The following is an 18465-nucleotide window of genomic DNA, read 5'->3' as shown; positions in this document are numbered from 1 at the left end:
GAGCGGAGTTTGAATCCCATCCGAAGCGTTCTCGCAATGTCCAGCTGTCCATAAGACGAACTATTCATAAGAAGTCTAGTAAGGGATCGTGACCATAAATTACGTTACGCTAATACAGGGATTTCATTATTTTAAACTCTAACTTTTACTTAAACTAAAACATATGTATCCCGAGGTTTTGTTACATATTACTTTATGTTACATAACACAATTTGGACCCCCTCTCCCTTGGTAACGCAAGCAGGAACTCCCCCCTCCCCCTCGAGTGTTTCGTTATTTACGGACGCCTCCTAAGAAAGTCTAAAAGAAGGCCGGGCTGATGTAGGAGGTCTTAACAGCCAAGAGAGAAAGCCCTAGGCCTGTGTCACAGCTCCGTCGTTCTTCCCAATTTTTTATGGGATTTGACTGATGCCAAAAGATTCCAATTTTATTGGAAGGGAGAAACAAAATCATTTGTTCGGAAAACTGTGCGATTACATCGGAACGATGGAGCTGTACCACCAGCCTTACGAACGACTTTTTGCTGTTTGATGTCATGAGGATCAATGGTGGATTTATCTTTTCGAAGGCCCTAAGCGGAGTGAAAATTGGGGCCCCCTCTCACATCGAACCAAAGTTCGGTAAGTGTCTTCTAGTTCGGTCAACTTTGCAATCCATATGAAGCCATATAATCGGATTTTTAGCTCATTTTCTCTACTTTTACTAGTTTATTTATCGAGATCATTGAGCTAAATTAGACATTGGTGTGGATGAATTGGGGTAGGATGTTCAACAAAAAGATGAGCGGCCCAAAGATGCGTCCAACAGTGCGCTGCTCCCTCCGATCGGACCAACAATCGAGCGAGTAATTGTAGATTTTCCACGGGCTAAGGGGGTCCCAACAACTACCGGAAAATTCCGCCAGTGACATTCCCGTGGATCGTTTTCAAAAGAAACTCGACTTTAGTGTTAAAAAAACACGTTGTGGAAATTCGTGCAACCGGGGATCTACGTAGATCATAGACGAGGCTCGTACTGCTTTTTTTTTCTAGACGGCAAGGCCTCCCAATCCCGCAAGGATCTTCGGATATCCGCCCCTAGATTGATCTACCACTCTCGCCTTGCACATCCTTTAACTCACCGGTAGTGCCCGATCAAGACCTAGGATACCATAGGTGGCTTCTATGTTGGAGCCTATGTCCCATATTTACATCAAAAGTGCTGACTAGAGGGAGGGGGTCTCTTTTCCGTTTGAGGAGGTTCTTAACACATAAGAGGCCCTCATCCCCTTATAAAGGGCGCACAATACGTGGCCCTTACTATGAAGCTACTACCTCAAATCGCTGCGGGGCAGCTTTCACTAGATCCCTTGTTTCCAAGCAGTTGCTGAGGCTCTAGGCGATTGCATATTCCACTCTACCGTTAGATCAGCTACTGATGAGTATGCTAAATGGCTTTCAATACATCTCTAAAAAGATGAGCAGAGAAAAAAGCGTGAAGTTCAGTGACGCACACATCTAGAACCTTCTAGAGCAACTCCCAACTCCTTCTTCAGCTGTACAAACATAATACCTCAAGACATTGTTTTCCGATTCGAAAATTAAATAACCCTCTTTAACGCTACCAAACCTAATACAGATGACATTGTGTAATATCTCGGGTAGATCTTTTAGTAAGACAATGGTTAAATTGTCTGACAGGTGAGTTTGTCGCTATCATCGTGCCTATTGTGTACACACATGCAACAGGAAAAAAAACAGAGCATTACACTGTTTACGTTATTCAAAAATTTCAGACCCCTTCGCTCTGGTTTTGACAGGCAGAGGGCACGGCTGATAAGTGGGTTCGTGGTCTGATAGTGACCATTAACGGCAATTCGCTCTACTACGGCTCGGGTCAAACCTGGTTGATAGGGATGCGAGTGAAACAGACTATCGCTGTACGGTGGTGGGCTTCTTGTTGTCAGGAGCGGTAATCGCCGGATCTTGATAAACGCGGCCCAGCTGCTAGAGACAGTGACGATGGGTATGATTTAACATGATTGAGCGTACACGTCAGGCACATTTCAATTAGGTAAATGATAGTTGATGCTGCAACTGTTTACGACCTCACTTATCTAACTACCGGATTGCTTAGAAAAGGAGCAGGGTTTCCTATCGCTCTGCAAGTTGAACAAGTTGAAGCAAGTTGTATGAGTCTTTGGATAATTTTTTGTTCATACATTGCTTAAGAACTACTTCACAGTCACGCTACATAAAATATAACTTTTCCATGCACTGCATAAGCCCGAAGTTAACGCCATCTATCGGTAAACAACGGGATAAAACCCTTCCCCATCGGAACCTTACAAATGTTCGGAATGGAATATTTAAATTCAAAATCAACAGTAACGGCACATCAGCTAGAAGGTATATAACACAATCAATTTATTTATCATTTTCGGTTTACTTTTAACACGCTATACGCTTAGTGATTTATGACACTTTCGATGTAAAACACTAGACGCTAATCCTATGGAATATTCTTATGCTTGCGGTAGAATCGGCTGCTCGGTCCAGGCTGCTCGGCTCGACCTACAGGACGTAGACATGGGGGTGAGACATGACTGGACTAAGGCGGCCTGGTTAGGCATGTTCGATCCATCATTACCAAGCTCACCGGTGAAGATGGGCTTTTTTAATTTTCACGAAGCATGCCTCTTCTGCCCAAAACCAGCAAGCTATTGGTTCTTTTTCGCTATATGTACAAAAGAACCAACTATTCGGGAAATGCACTTTTCTTCTTCCTTTGTACGACAAATTTCTTTTCTAAGCAAGAAAAATAAAATCTGTTTATTGCTACGGCCCAGAGTCGTAGCAGGGAACAACTAAGACGAGACAAAAAACAATAATCCTAAAATAAAAAAATTAAAATACCTAAGGAAGGCCCTATCACAAGAGAAAACCATACATCCCGGCCAGCGCCTACCGGCGGGACCATTTGCTATACGGGTGAGTGTTTTTAGGGGTACACGACCGTATAAATCGTCCCAAAGAACCTCAATGGTTATATTAGGTGATGGCTCAAAACCAAAAAAAGACTTAATCTCACAGGAACAGTTCACTGTATCTACGTGGATAGCCTTACTTTAGAAGCAGGTGCTCGTTATAGATCGAACGCCCAATTGGTCACTGTGTGTGCTTCCGGGACGCGGCAATGAGAAACACTTCTGCGAGCGTGAGGGTATAGCTTATGGGAAGCTTATTTGTACGCATCGACCATCTTTAACCGTCACCTAGCAAACTGTACTGCCCAAACAAGCGCCAACGAATCAGAATCCTGAATGGATTGGGGGCTGCATGAGGATAGTTTGTACACAGCGCGCACTGCATTTATAAATACAACAAAAAACAAACGGAAAACCCTACCTTACAGTACTAGTAAATGCACTTTGCCAGCCAAAAAAAAAACCCACAACAGGAAGAATCAATCCACCCGTTTCTTTTTTTCCTATTTCTGCAGAGCAGCCTCTCCGTTGGCATCAAGAAGATGTCACTCGTTTCGCCGTGGTGTACTTAGCGCCACCTTTATGGGTCACAAAAAACAAAAAATGGTGGAGTTTGCAGAAAAAAAGGACAGAGAAAACCGGGATCGTGATGCCTTTACGGAGGCGCTCGGGAGTGGTTGATAGTACACTTGCATCGTGTACTACCGGTGGCGTTTGTAACTGTGACGTACCTACTCTTAACCATCTAGCCTAATCTACAACTAAGGCGTTTTGGTACTAAGCGTATCCTAGACATACAGTACCAACCTTAGCAAGGAATGAGCTATCGCACTCTCTCTCTCTCTTTCTCTCTCTCTCTCTCTCTCTCTCTCTCTCTTTCTCTCTCTTAGCTCTTTCTATAGTTTTAACACGTCGCTATCACAAGTAATTTTGCAGGACATCGCTACTAACAGCCGTTCACAGCGCCTAAAGCTCTTCGGCTGCAGGTTTAACCTGGTTTGGGAGGAGGTAGGAAGACGAACTTCGCAAGGATTATGGAGTGTATGGCAATGGCACAGGTCGCGCTTGACCCAATATCATGCGGAAGGATTGTGCGGGATAGAAGAAGGCGAGAACACTCTGTGTAATGTGTGTCGTATACGCACGAGAGAGACTCAACGAGTAAATTCTACTACGAAAAAACATAGCTATGTACAGAGAGGATAGTTTAAAGGTTAGTGTAGTCTTAACAGCGAATGGAATGTTTCAAACATGGAGTTTAGTGCAGGAGAGCACGGGAGTAACGGCAAGAGATGAAGGGATCGGCACACCTTCCAACGACTGCTGTCGGGTGATAACTACAAGCTACGACGCATAAAACCCCACAGGATGTAAGGGGGACGTGCCCGGACGTATTGCTAACCAAGCAAGACACCTCAGTCTATGACATAAGCCCACGGATGTTCCAGCTTGCCGTACTGGATGTCGGTGAGGGTGTTGTACAACCGTCGGTACACCGGATTGTCGTGGCTTTCCGTTGGCACGTGGATGTCTTCGCCCAGGTACGAGATTTGCTCGATCGGGCTAATAACGGCGGCCGTTCCAGCACCAAACAGTTCCAGTAGCTAAACGAAAAGACGAGCGGAATCGTGACAGTTAGTGCTCGGTACAGAAGTAGACAGAGTTTGAAAAACACTTACCCGTCCCTCTTTAGAGAGCTTCTTAATCTCCGGCATGGTGAACTTTTGCTCGCGTACCGAAAACTCGCCCCACTGGTGACACAGGCGGATGATGGAGTCGCGCGTGATGCCGGGCAGGATGAGACCGTTTAGTGGTGGTGTTAGCAGTTCACGCTCTGTTGACGGTAAAGAGAGATATGATGTTAGACAGTTTTGTCGAAGAGGCTGTAGTTGAAGAATCCATACGTACCTCCGTTCTCCTTCATGTACAGCATGAAGATGTTCATGACGCCCACCTCAGTCAGCTGGTGATCGTCACCGTACAGCCATAGTACCTGGTGGCAACCGTTTCGTAGTGCTTCCTGCTGTACGTGGATTGTAGGTCCGTAGTTGGAACCAACCTTACGGTCACCGACACCACCGGGCCAGGCACGAGTGTACTTCGGCTCTGCGTACAGTTTCAGTCCCTTTGCGCCTGGCTTGAAGTAAGGTCCGACCGGCGATAGGATGGTGTAGAGTAGGGCAGAATCGGACGATGCAACGCCTAGCGTTGGCTGTGGTGTGCAGAGAAGAAAATAATGCAAAATCAAACATTCAGATCAAGAGTTCCTGACGACGCAATTGTGCGGAGAAGGACACCTACCTCAATACCGATCAGGGTCGGGCGGATGTAGAGACTGGCAGATTCGGTGTGTGGTACCCATTCCGAATCGATCATGACCAACCGGGCCATGGCTTTGATTAGCTCCTCACCCTCGAACGTGGGCAGACCGGACCGGTAGGCGGTAACATTCATGCGAGCCATATTCATTTCTGGCCGGAATAGACGAATCTTCCCGTCATAGCCACGGTACGCCTTCATGCCTTCGAACAGCTGTACGAAAAATAGAATTCATACCGTGTTAGGGTGCGATGTTGTAAATGGGCCCGAATCTGTTACGGCTACCATACCTCGATCGCGTAGTGGAACACCTTTGCCGCCGGATGTAGGTTGAGGTTTTCCATCGGTGTAATTTCGGGCTTTTGCCAACCGCCCAGCCTGCGGTGGTACGGCACCTTGAGCATGTGGTCGGTGAAGTACTTCCCGAATGCCAGATCGTCAACGTCCGGTTTGGGGTTTAGCTGATGGGGCGCTGCCAGCCGAACACTGAGATCGGAATACTGTAATACGAGAATAGTCGGAGGAATGATATTAGGAATCATCAATCAGTCGTCGTCACTGAGTTCCGGTGTAGTGAAAAATTAAAAAAAATCTTGCACGCATAGGGTTCAAGTTCAGGGTGCGCTTGGTTCGTACACACCAGTCGCAACGCATTTGCATGCGCTAAAGCACCGTGTGACGGAATTTCATTGACCCCTTTCGGGTGGCCTCTCCAGGAAAACGACCCGGCACGAGAAGGAGGGGGGGGGAGAAAGAGGGAAGGGAGGGGGGGGGGATTACCCCGTATTTCTGCGACGCAATCAATTACTGAACCGGTGAGGTGCACAAAAGCAGTTACACCGCACTGCATGGTTGGCACCCTGCTGATGCAAGACCCACCGACCAGCACATCATTTCGCGGTGGCGCTGAATGCCGTACCTTGAACTGTTCGCCCACGTCGGCTGCATGCTCGAGGGTCATCGGGAACGGTGCTGCTAGCGGTGGCACCTCGGCAATCTTCGGGAAATTGTCATCTTCCTCCACGCGCAGCTGGGCCTGCTGCTGCGTAGCGCCGTGGCCGCTGCACGCGCGCACCGGTCCACCCTGTACGAGCAGCTGCTGGATAAGCTTGTGCTGGTTCTGGAACACGTAACGGACCAGGTTCTGTAGAAGATAGAAAAGTAAAGAGGTCGTTAGATTAGAACATTGAAAAAAGAAAAACTAAACGCCTGCTTTGCTGCAAACCGCAGCACAGTGGTCACAATATTTGCGTCAATTATTTTCTCGTCTGTGGTAAAAGATTAAGCAGGATAGGGGAATAGCCATGAGCCAAAAAATAAATGGAAAGGGAAAAAAACCAACAACTCACGTTTGCCCTCGTTAACGTGCTGCCGTTATCTGTTTCATTTTTTTAGGGTTTGCAAAGGCGTGTTTGCTGACGCGGTAGCCATAAATGTTTTACACCGCAGCATCGTCGCCCTTTTGAGCACAAACTCGTTGCTTATCATCTGATCACCTGATTGGATGGGACTTCCCAAAGCAGAAGACGTTGGGTAGTGAGGGATGAAACAAAGGAAGGTGTTTTTTTTTTTGGAGTGGTCATTTCTGGTTCTGTCCTGCAATTTTTCGATAATGGGAAAGTACCTAGTACCTACAAAGTACAGGCTTAGTAGTGACATTGAGTTATGACCCTCCCCGTGACGTATGATCCGGTTTTAAGCTATTTTTCCTGTCTTCTTATTCCTTAATTTTCCTTCGGCTTCAAGATTTCAAGCATGGTTGAGCCTATTTTGTGTTGCTGTTACCTGAATGAATCTGTACTGTACGTCAGCAAACTTCACCTGAGCAAACACAACCACATTCAGGAGGCACTTTTAAGATTCGTCTCCTTTGTATCGATTAATGCAAGTTTTGGTGGAGAATACTACTCTATTTCTTCCCAACGCATACACAAACAGTGGTGTTGATTAATTGAGTAGCGAAAACAAGCAACAGCGAAATCGGCACCCAACCCCCACAGGCATCCATATCAGCGGCAGATAAGGCAGCCACAACACCGCACACCAACCGTACGCTTATCAATCATTATTATTTTGCCACGGATGCACGAAACGCTGTTTACCTTGCCGATGCGCTATAATCATTTGTTGTACATACATTCCGATCGTTAAAACAGAAATCGCCTCACGATGCCACACTGTTTTATTATTTTTCGCTGTTCTTGCTGGACTTGCACTGCGCCGCTCACTCCGGAACGGTGAGAGGTGCAGGACGCGCGAACAGCGGCGCTACATGTCAACCCAATCGGAGGACGCACAGAGGATCGGAAGGAACGATTGGAACACGCTCGGTTTCCCGGTTGCCAAGGGACTCGCGTGATAATGGAGCATGATGAAATTGCAATCGGAAATTGATTGAAAGATGCCGACGTCATTCGCGTGGTGTACGGTACGGACATCATCAAGGGCAGGACCGTGCGGTTTACTCTTCGCATCGCGTCAGGATCTGTCATGTGCTATGCTAGTGTGTTGTTGTGCCCGAAATGACGCTTGCTGCATGACGTCCCGATAGGTCTCAATCCCTTTTATGAAGAAAAAGGACATTACAGGGCACAGGGAGCACTCGGCAAACCTGCGACATACACCACTGCGACAAGGTCAGTGGTGGTGGAATAACGATAAGCTAGTAAGAGTTGGTGGTGTCCGTAACAAAGAACCTCGCCAGACTTTGCTTGAGCTGAGCCTCGTCATTGTCTTCGTCACCTTGCATGTCTTTTTAGCATGCAGGATGGTACCTCATTTGGCTCGTACAGCGCGCTAAATTCTGGCGCGATAGCGGCCAGGTTCTTATGGTTTGATTGATGCGTCTGATGCTGTATGCGCGACCAGGACAGGCCTCCACGAGTTGATCTGTTGGGGCGCCATTGTGTGGCGTTGATTGTTGACAACAGGTGAGCTCCCGTTTAGCGCTCAACTACGCAGGTTCATGCACTCGAAAGCAAGTTACCATGCACTCTAATTAAGGGCATCAAACAGGGAGATCCGGACCCGTAGAAGTGCAGCAGTGCAGCAGCTATAATAGTATACCAAGCACGCCGCTAACCACTCGACATGACAAGACAACTTTACCAGCGTGGCATGTGGACGGGGTGAGCGAATGATCGCGAATTAAATTACCTTTCAACCCGGTCCCGTACTGTGGGACCGGCGAAGGCAAAGCGGCGTGACAAAAGTGAAGTGCAGACGGTGCCAGTCCTGCATTGTGGGAGGTGACCGTGGGTGTTTGTGGAGCAGTTGCAAACGCGCAAACCCTACCGGTTCGACCGAAACGGGCACGGTGGACGGCTGTCTGGAGGTCAAACATCATCGGCGGGAACTGGACCAAGAACCCGGACTCAGCAATTAAAAATGCGAAGGTCTTATAGTCGCGGTCCGGTCGCAGTGCTGCCAGCGTGTTGCTGCAAGATAGATGGCAAAACACCGCTACCATTCTGCCGCTATAAACTGTCGGGCTGTACAAATAGATCAATTTTCCAATTTCGCCTTCATCGCCCTTGGCACGTTTGGTACGGTATAGCAAAACGGGGCCCTGTCAATTATGCAAAGCATACCCCAAGCCACCCTTTATGTGCATACGCGGCAGATAGCATCAACAGCGGTTGGCTTTTACACGTGGTCCAGCTATTGGTGAGTGAGTTGGGTCCGGTCGGGCTCGATCTAACTAATTCACACCGAGGCGTCCTTCACGACGTACGATGAACTCTTCCTGGTGTGTCATCGTGACGTATACACATTGACGTAGTGGAACTAGAGTTGATGCACGATTGTAACACTCGTCCACACGGTGCAGTGTCCTTCGACCTGATTCGAAGGACTACCGGCTTTTTTTCCGCGTCCGCCATGATAGCGGCCCTCAAATAAACCCGATTTCCAGATCAACCAGGATCCCCCTTGTTCCTGGCGATGTTGTCCACACCTTTTTTTGAATTGTACAAACACCGAGCGTAAATGCCAACATTTCCAGCTAGCACGGGTACCGTGCTCAACCGGACCATACACACGGAAGAGAGGCAAAACATCGTTCCAGCTTGCCTATCGGAAACTCGCAAAAGTGAAACCTGTCCACTGAGGTCGAGCCTCCAACGGTGCCGCATGATAGCAAACGAGTAGCGACGGCGACAAATGGAAGGGGGAACCATTTAAAGCTGTTGTGACGTTTCGCCAGCGCGGCCCAACTTCGTACCACGTCTATGAAATTTTTCGGGGCAGAGCGCGATTGCGTCTCCAGAATCTTCGACGAGAGTAGCTGTTGTCGCTCCGTATCTTGATCGTTCTCGAATGTCCACACAATATTGGCGCGGGGATTGGTTCGCTCACTCGAACACATTAAAGAAAAAAAAAAATTGTTCAAACAATTTTAGCTGAACTGTTGGCGCAAAACGTGGCGATGACTTGGCGCGATTTTATTTCGCGCTTTGTCGCATCTGGAGGGAACAAATTCTTTTCCTATTTCTAATGAACTAGTTACAACACCACAAACATGTTTTTCTTATAGGAGATGAAAGAAATCTACATGTCGCAAAGTCTCTGTAACCTAATCAACCTCTCTCCAAAACACACACAGGGTCGCACACGAAGCCACTTTTGGGTGAATGTTAATGTACAGGACTTGTAAACAGTGGAATTGAGAATTCCGAAACGAAGTGCTCACCTTGCTCCGCAGGACCATCTTGATACTGTTGTTGTTGTTGTTGTTGCTGCTGTTCGGTTGTGTGACTGTTGAGGATGAAGCGTGCTTCTAGCCGCGGAATCCTTGTTTACGATACGATAGGGTTGCTTTGCCTGAACCTAAACGAAAGCTGGAACGGGTTGAGATGATGATGAGATGAGGTTCAAAATCGACACACACACACCCACACATCGGCACACCACACAGGCACAGATAAAATCACATAGTAGTAGGCACAAAACCACAGAGGACACCGACAATTACACACAGCACTAAGCAACTTAGGCACAAAACATGGACACATTTCACGACCAAAGTACCGACATCGAGCACGTACTAGAAAGCTACACTGCTGTCACCGAAATGCTATCCTGACAAGTGAATCCTGTGGTACACGGATTCTCACTTGTGCCTTTTGTATGCAACGTAATCAGCACGAACTCGGTAGCTACCAAAGTTGATGCTAAGTATGACAGAAACTACATTTTGACAGCTGCTACTACACATCGATCAATTGAGTAAGTACTCAAAAGAAAAGGCATACTACGGAACTGCTGTTGGCCAGGGGCATCAATATTCGTGTAACCTCAAATGTCAGATAACGGATACATTAGGTCGTTTTGAGTGAATGTAATGTAAGCTCCTCCTATTTCTTTAGATATCCACGACATGCAATCGGTACTATGTGTGTGTGTGTGTTTTTTTTATTATTTTGTATTGACATACAACAGTAACATCCTTGGCAGGATCTTCGTACCTTTTTTTTACGAAAAAGCTCTCCTTTTCTCTTTCTGTAGGATACACTAAGTAGATACTAGTATATTGCTGACACTGTATCTCTTATAGCTTCAAAATGCCTTTCTGTAAAACACAACACTGTGGGCACCGTTGGCTTGTTGCTTGTTGGTGAGCTTCCGTTTCCGTTGCAATAATAACAGGGGAGGACTCGCTAAAAAGGTGCTCGTACTGTTTGTTCTGTTGTGTTTGCTGTGCACTCCTGAAGAAGCTATTCGACACTGACGGGCCTTCGCGCTTGTCGCGGGAATAAAAAGTGTCCGGCTTCTCGGGCTCCTCGGGGTGATCTCCTTTCGCGCTCTCCTCCTCCGCGGCGTTTCCCACTACCTGCCACCCCCCCCCCCTCTCATCCCTTCCCTTCCTCGTGGCAAATTCTCCGCAACGATGTTGCACGTTACTGGCAACAGGCGCGTAATCAACGTTGCCACCACCATCACTACTACCACTACTCTAAGCAGGCGGCAAGTGCTCTAGATGCCGGCAGTGTTTTCTGACACGATCGAACGATCGAATCGGGTTGGTATGCTGAAGCAGTGAAGGAGGGATGAGGGAGACAAGGAAGTGGTGTGGTTTGTCTCTGTGTGTTTGTGAGGCTACCATCCATACCAAGAAATATGCACCTATCAGGATGAAGAATGGAAGAAGGGTGCGAGATTCGCGGTTGGGAGTTTTGGGGGTTTTTTTGCCCACCCCGATAAAAAAGGGACTTTAAAACGGGAACAGAACAGAACAGAAATTAACCCCTATTGCCGATGGCGCTGGAATGAGCGAAAGAGAGAGAGAGAGAGTGCGCACAAAAAAATCTGCTGAAGTTTGCAAGTTTTGGCGGCCTTCCACGTTGGTGTTCGTGCTCGCCTGTCTATGCGTACATTGAGGCCAGCCACATTATCATTTGGGGAAGCATTTTAGCGGGGTGCGTAAACAGGATGGGCGATTACTGCTCGCATGTGTCGGCTCGCGCCTCTTCAGCCCCCGATGCTGAGTCCCCGCTTTTTGGCCGAACGAGCCGACGCACTCGGCAAACGTCGCGGACGCGACCGAACACGACCCGTCGACGCCTAAGTGCGTAGTACGATGTGTGGTGTGCGTGCACGGGAGAGGTATTTTCGGCAACCGATTTGGCACAAAACAACCTTCGGATGTTTAGTGTACGATCTGCTGGAAGCAAACACACACACGGGCGCAAGCATGGGGAGCGGGATCGCTGATAACACGCATTTTTTGACCGCTGGCAAGTCATCGAAACCCGAACATCGGACGATCTCCTGTATGCGTGTTTTTTTGGTTCAGTTTAATTAGAAGATATTGTACGTAGGTTGCGATTTGCGTTTTTTCTTTCCTTTTTGGCGTGTTGCATGCGGCAAATCGGAATCGCAATCTAAAACGTCAATTTTCGGGTGACGTACTTGGGGATGTTTATGTGTGGTGCGGCATCCAAAGATGTGCTGACGCATGGTACCAGCAGAGCTGGGTCCCAATCTATCAATGCTTTAACTGTACGAGGCAAAAGGAGATGAATTTGCGCACATTTGACATGTTAGGAAGATCGTTCATATTGTTCGTACTTCAAGCATTTATAAGGTTACGGCAGATGGTATTGTGCAAAAGAAGGACACACTTAAGAGTGGGCAGTGGCGGATTTTACAGTACGCGGCGTGAGCGGCCGCGCGGGGCCCCGAGCTGGTAAGAAAGTCAGAAAAGCTGGTAAGAAGGTCGCAAAGAACCACTCCTCGGTTAGCCGATTCAATGTGATAAGGGGTCCCCAACTTCCATTCCGCTTAGGGCCTCCAAGGGACTAAATCTGCCTCTGGAGAAGAGTGTCCTCATTGATTGATTATCCAGGTATTCTGCTACTTGTTGGCTGAATGAACTAGAACTTAAGTCCAGTAAGTCAGAAATGGTAGGACCCAGCCCTCTCAAAAGTTCATAATGCCAACACAAGAACTAACGGACCCACTGTTTTGCGCACCATACGCGCACCTGCCCTACTGTTGCTAATGGTTTGTTGTGATGTGTGATCGCCACGTAAACGACAACGTATTGCAATTTGGGTAATTCGCCCTCCTTCTCTAACCAATCAACCTAGACATTGGTAACAAACAACAGCGAACCTAACACCGTAAACAACGGCGCACAACATTGTTGCGAGCAAAGTGGGATAAATTGAGTTGTTGATCGAGCATCCAGATTCTCGTCCAGCGCTGGTGCAGCTAGACGAGTGAGGTGGATGATCAGTGAGACGCCAGGGAAGGACAAATGCTTCACGCCACTTCACGCCCTCTAATTAGACCACCACCAACCCTTGGCCAACGTGGCGGAGCATAACACAACCCCTTGCCCACTCCCCCGATCTTCCCACGTACATCTACGTGCCAGGGCGATGCACTGGGAGGGATACGTCAAAGGGTGGGAGTTGCAAATTTTCCCTTTTGCTGCACACATTCTCCCCTGAGCCGATTGGCAAGCCGGCGGGTCTCCTGAGGCCTGAGTTTGTGATCTCTATTAGAGTATCGTTATGTATGTGTATGTGTGTTTTGCTATTTTTATTGTTGTTTGTTCGCGATTGTTCGCTAAATGGATCCTTCTAAATGGCATGTGTGTGCTTTTTTTTTAACGCCCTTAACACTGGTCGCCGATGTTTACTTTGCCAACGGTGTGTTTGCTTTTTTTCTTCTTCTACAGCGGATCTAGCTAATCCAGCTGCGCCACCAAAAAATACCTTGTGCTGATGTGTCTTTCAGTGAGAGTTCCTAATTTATTTCACAATCAAGTGTAAATTGATATGAAAATTCGGAGGGTGTGTCGCATCGCGCATTTTTTCGCGCATCTGTAAACAGTTTTTGGAGGCATATTTTTAAACACAGCATACACGATTGCTGATGGTTGATAAAAGAATGTTGATAGTATGGAACAGCAAACAATCATACATTTGGAATCTACCATCAGTCAAAATCATGTTTGATGCGAAGACATAATAAATAGGGTAACAGTAGGCTTTCACGTCCACTCATGTCGTTCTATTCGACTACAATGTTGCAGTGTAAGTGGTGGCATTATCGATCAAACCTGATCTGGATCTGGCGTAAGGCCTTGATTATCTGGTTACGTGGAAAGCCTATGCGTTTGGTGCCACATGTGACAGGCCTGCCCCAGAATGTGACTCGCACGCGTACGTTGAGTTAATTCTAGCATCTGTTGCATCTTCCAACCCTTTACCTTCCTGGCGTATTGTCCCACATATTACGCTAGTTGTTAAAAACAAGATGACCTAAACAAACACCACCAATAGAATGTAATTGTTTCATCATCAAAAAAGGAAAACAGCGTAAAACCGTACAGGTTCAAGTATGCGCACGAGAGCTGCCATACGTAAACAACTGTTTCGGACACAAACAGCATGTAAATAACGCGCAGTAACGCTCTGCAGCGTTACGGCAGCAACTCGTGGTAAGCCCGTGATGACTATGCGTTGCAGACGAGTCGCCTCATCCGACATTACGGCGTACGCGACTGCAAAATCGATTTCCAGAACTCGCTGACGTATTGGCGATAGGTTTTGTTTGTCAACTTCCGTCCGAGCACTGCACAATGGACTTCTAATCTGTTAATCACAAGCCTAGCAGGAATAGACCGGACTTTCCCCACACCCGGGTTCAATTCTAACGAGACCACATTGGACATTGGGCAAGTTGTTCAGATATGCTGGACAGTGTCCAACCTCTCAAACTGCAATTTCCAACGCATCCGAGTCAATCGGGGCGTACAATAGCTTAATGCAAATGGCATTGAACGCTAGTTCTCGCTAGGTCCATGTTTTGCACATCTAGCGGGTTAGCGCAAAAACGCTGTGACGTGCAGCATCCTTCGCAACCAGCAGCAGCTTGCGCACACACATGACGCACAGTATGGTACGATGAGATCTGCAACAGGAGGCAAACAACTAAGATGGAAAGCAGTAAACAGCAACCACTACCGATGCCTGTGCGATAGCTTCCTGAGCCAGCTGGCAATACGTTACGGATGATGCTAGGAACCCCAATTCGCTGACGCCTAACCCAAGGGGCTTAGGTCGTCCTGAGGTAGCCTCCGACAAAAATTTCGTACGTACATAAATCTGACCCGTCCAACCAACCTTGAAGCCTCGCTGCATAGCGGAGATGCAACAGATGCACATACAAACAACCACTCGGTAATCGAATCGGATCGGTGCGGTTCGGATCAGATTGCACACATACACACACACACACACACACAGCTTGTTGAAGCTGTCGGTCCGCTGTCGTGAATGCCCGGACTGAGGGAAATGGTTACGGTTGACGGGAAAAGGCCAACCCTCGGTCGCCATTAATATCAACAGACATCTCGTATCACTTCCTTCCTTATTGCCATGGCAAGATCACACCTCCCTGAATCAGAACGGGAGGACGACCAGCTTGTTTTGTGGGGTAGAATAGCAACAACTCTCGTTAGCGGTACTTAACCGCAAACAACATGACCGAGTACCGGTGAACCGGAAATTCGATTTTTATCTTGTTTCTCTTCACTCTTCCAGCTAAACATAGGCAATCAGAATTCTCTAGCTAAGCAGAGATATTCAAATATCTGAATTTGTGTTCCAGACATTAGAATTAGAAAAAAATAACATACATATTTCGGAATTCTAAAAATAGAATTGTTTGTTCAAGTTCAGGAAGTCATAAATGGCTGACTAAGAGTTCTCGAGATGAGTCGAGTATCAATAGAAAAAGAATGAGATCAGATTCATTAAAGGCATGGTCGTTGACACTGAGAACCAGATCACCTACTCAGACGAAAAGCGAGAACGATGAAAGTGGAAGCGAGATTAACCCAGAACCCAAAATTAATTCCAGAACCACTATTGCTTAGAAGCATCAAAAATAAAGAAGTAAAAAAAAACGTATCACTAACGTCAGCCTGATCTTTGATGATTTATTTTCTTTGTGCGACCCCAAAACAGGATCCTGCTGCAAGGTGCCTCGATAAGAAGCGAATGGTTCGGCTACACGATCGCCGTATTCCATCATGGCGTCGTAGCTTCGTCACGACCGATACCAAAACTTAAAAACCACCCCCAAAAAAACACACACAAAATTTACTCACACAACTGATTTTGTGAAGGGGGCACGTCTCTGTTGCCATATAGCATACACACACAAACACTGTGTGTGTGTGTGTTATCGTCGTAGGCGAGCTCCACTTCATGCGGTCGGGAACCGTGCGCCCCAACGCTAGAGACACCACCAGAAATTGGGGAAGAACGACGTAGTTGGTGTGTGGAGCAGGTCCAACAATTTCGACTCCAACCCCCAGCCAGCCGCATCCCCCTCATTCACCACTATCGCTCTTTTTCGCTCGCTTTGTTCCAAGCTCCTTTTCCTCACCTCACGCTCCACAGACTTCACCCCATACTCTTATATAATTTTTGGGGGTAGGATCAATCGGAAATTGCGTCTTACTTTTTTCGTATCGAGGCATACGTATCGTAGGTATACGGAACGGAATGCGGGTGGAAGCGTTGGCACTCTTGAGGAAGAAAGAGCCAACTTGAAACGAGAATATATTTTAAAAAAAAACGCCGAGTCGCTCCGAAGTAGCTCCACCACCCTCCAAACGCCATGCCATCATAACCTCAACCATTCCCAATTCGAAAAAGAAAAACACAATCTTCTTTCTTGAGACACAGGCTGTGTATTTCGCGTTATAAGCAGCTACCAGTCCTCCGTTGGCTTCACGGCCAGTACTCACCCCTGAACACACTATCAGTCTCTATCACGATTCGTATTACGTTTCGCGTTCGCTAGAGGGCGCCATTACTATCGCTCGCTTTTGGACGGTTGCTCGCTTTGGTAGATGGTTTTATTAGTAGTGTTAGGGACTAATTAACAACACTCAGAACACTGTTAACAGCCAAGCGAAATAGAGCTAAAAATAAAACAAACATGGCGCCCACAATGGACTTTTTTGTTTTCCCCTTTTTTGTTTTTGTTACCAAATATGGTTTGCTCAAGGTCTGCACCGTTGCCATTTTTCTAAACTTTCATTGTTTGCCTTGCGGATGAAGCGTTTCGAAGAGAATCTGGTTCTACGGGTATCGGATGTATTAGCTTACGGCGAAGCTTTTTTGCTACCACTTATCACAAAACTGTGCAAATTTTGAATTGTCAATGGCGTGTTGATTTATTCTTGGGTGTTTTTTTTTTGTTGGTTCTCTTTTGCGCAGTCATGCTGCTGACAATCGTGAAGGTGGGATGCCATATTTTTGATGCCCATACAACGTGGCGCATAAAGCCAATCAAGGAGAAGTAAGGTTATCGGCTGCCGTCTCACTGTACGGAGGCGCACACATCGAGAGTTCAATTTTAAATTGTCGATGGAGGCGCACGGTTAGCCCAAAACGTTTGAGCCCATGTGGTTTCTCCAATAACGTTTACGCATCTTTGTGATTTAAAATCGACAGTGTTCTACAGCTATCCAAGCAAGCTGGTGAAAGATGACGTGGATGAATGATAGCTTGAGATAATATGTGCGTCTGTGAGTGTGTGTGTGTGTGTACGATTGATATCTAAAGCGCCTGTTACTGGCAGGTGTATAATATTGGTGTACCGAGACCGCAGTTTACTCCACTGCAGACTCTGTACACTTATCTTATGTTTAAAAGGGTTCTGCTAGAAACAGAGGACTCGGAAGGGTGAACAGTGGTGGAAAAGCTGTGACGTAAAGGCTACCCAATACCTCCACCGTCAACCACCCTAGCCAATATCCAAGAAGACGCAGAAGACTCACACGGGCGACGGGCGCCACCGTAATGCAAAAAAAAAAACCGGTTTAGGTCGAGCCCAAAACGTTTCGACCAATCAGCGTGCGGCTGTAGTGTTCCCCCTTCACACACTACCTTTCGCGCGCCAAAAGCCCTCTGATGACTCCCGGTGATCTCGGCTGTTCCGCGATTAACCCGCACCCGAGCTGGATGCTGAAGATGCCGACGATCGACGCTGACGATATCTTGATGGTGGTGGACTTTCTGATCCTGAAGTTTAAGTGTGTCTCCTTGATTTGAACAAACACACATACAGCGCAAGACGACGAAATTACGGTGTAAACAAGTGGATCTTGCCAAAACTGAAGTTTTGATACTTGTTTTTTCTCTCTTTTTGTTTGTGGACTTGGAACTTGAAGTTACGCATCGAGATATACGCAGCGGCACATACACACGTAATGTTGATCAGGAGGGCTCGACGTCGCAAACAACCAATCATGTGTCGATCGATGGCATACCAAAGCACGTGGAAGAGCCGCCAACCTAACCTCGTTTCGGTTGGGAATATCATTATGCGAAAGAAAGGGTGAGAGTTGGACCGTTTTCATACATCTCCATTCACACAGAAACACATGCGCTTTCAAAGCGAAGATTACTTTGATTGAGCGTAATTGCGGTCGACTTCTGTGTGTTTGCTGTGATCGTGTGCTGAGAGCAGAAGAAAAGGGCAACAGCAACAAAAACTTGTCACGCGATCGCGAACTTTTTCTCTCCACTTCCAGAACGTTCGATTACTATGCTTTTCATTAAACAAAACAAAATTATGATTTCAATCTACGGCTCTTTTGATTTCGGGAGAATTTATTTATGTAGTTATGGAATGTCTCAAACACCTCATCA

At 47.0% G+C, this 18465-nt stretch overlaps 2 protein-coding genes across 2 annotated transcripts in view; both read right to left on the bottom strand.

Annotated features, from left to right (window-relative positions):
- LOC126561974 (dynein axonemal intermediate chain 3-like) overlaps nucleotides 1–18465 on the bottom strand; it is a 216142-nt gene that overhangs the window by 11251 nt on the left and 186426 nt on the right. The gene's annotated exons all lie outside the window — the stretch shown is intronic.
- Nucleotides 4358–10015, bottom strand: LOC126557810 (branched-chain-amino-acid aminotransferase, cytosolic). The gene is made up of 7 exons (XM_050213709.1): nucleotides 9975–10015; nucleotides 6204–6428; nucleotides 5575–5784; nucleotides 5267–5497; nucleotides 4874–5177; nucleotides 4645–4799; nucleotides 4358–4569 (listed from the first exon to the last, which is right to left on the bottom strand). Exons 1-7 carry the CDS (start codon nucleotides 9990–9992, stop codon nucleotides 4381–4383), a joined length of 1332 nt encoding a protein of 443 aa, XP_050069666.1. The 5' UTR covers nucleotides 9993–10015; the 3' UTR covers nucleotides 4358–4380.

This window comes from Anopheles maculipalpis, chromosome X (genome assembly GCF_943734695.1).
Source record: "Anopheles maculipalpis chromosome X, idAnoMacuDA_375_x, whole genome shotgun sequence".
Lineage (NCBI taxonomy): Eukaryota > Metazoa > Arthropoda > Insecta > Diptera > Culicidae > Anopheles > Anopheles maculipalpis.
The sequence above is the reverse complement of the archived record's forward strand: the minus strand, read 5'-3'. Positions and strand labels throughout refer to the sequence as shown.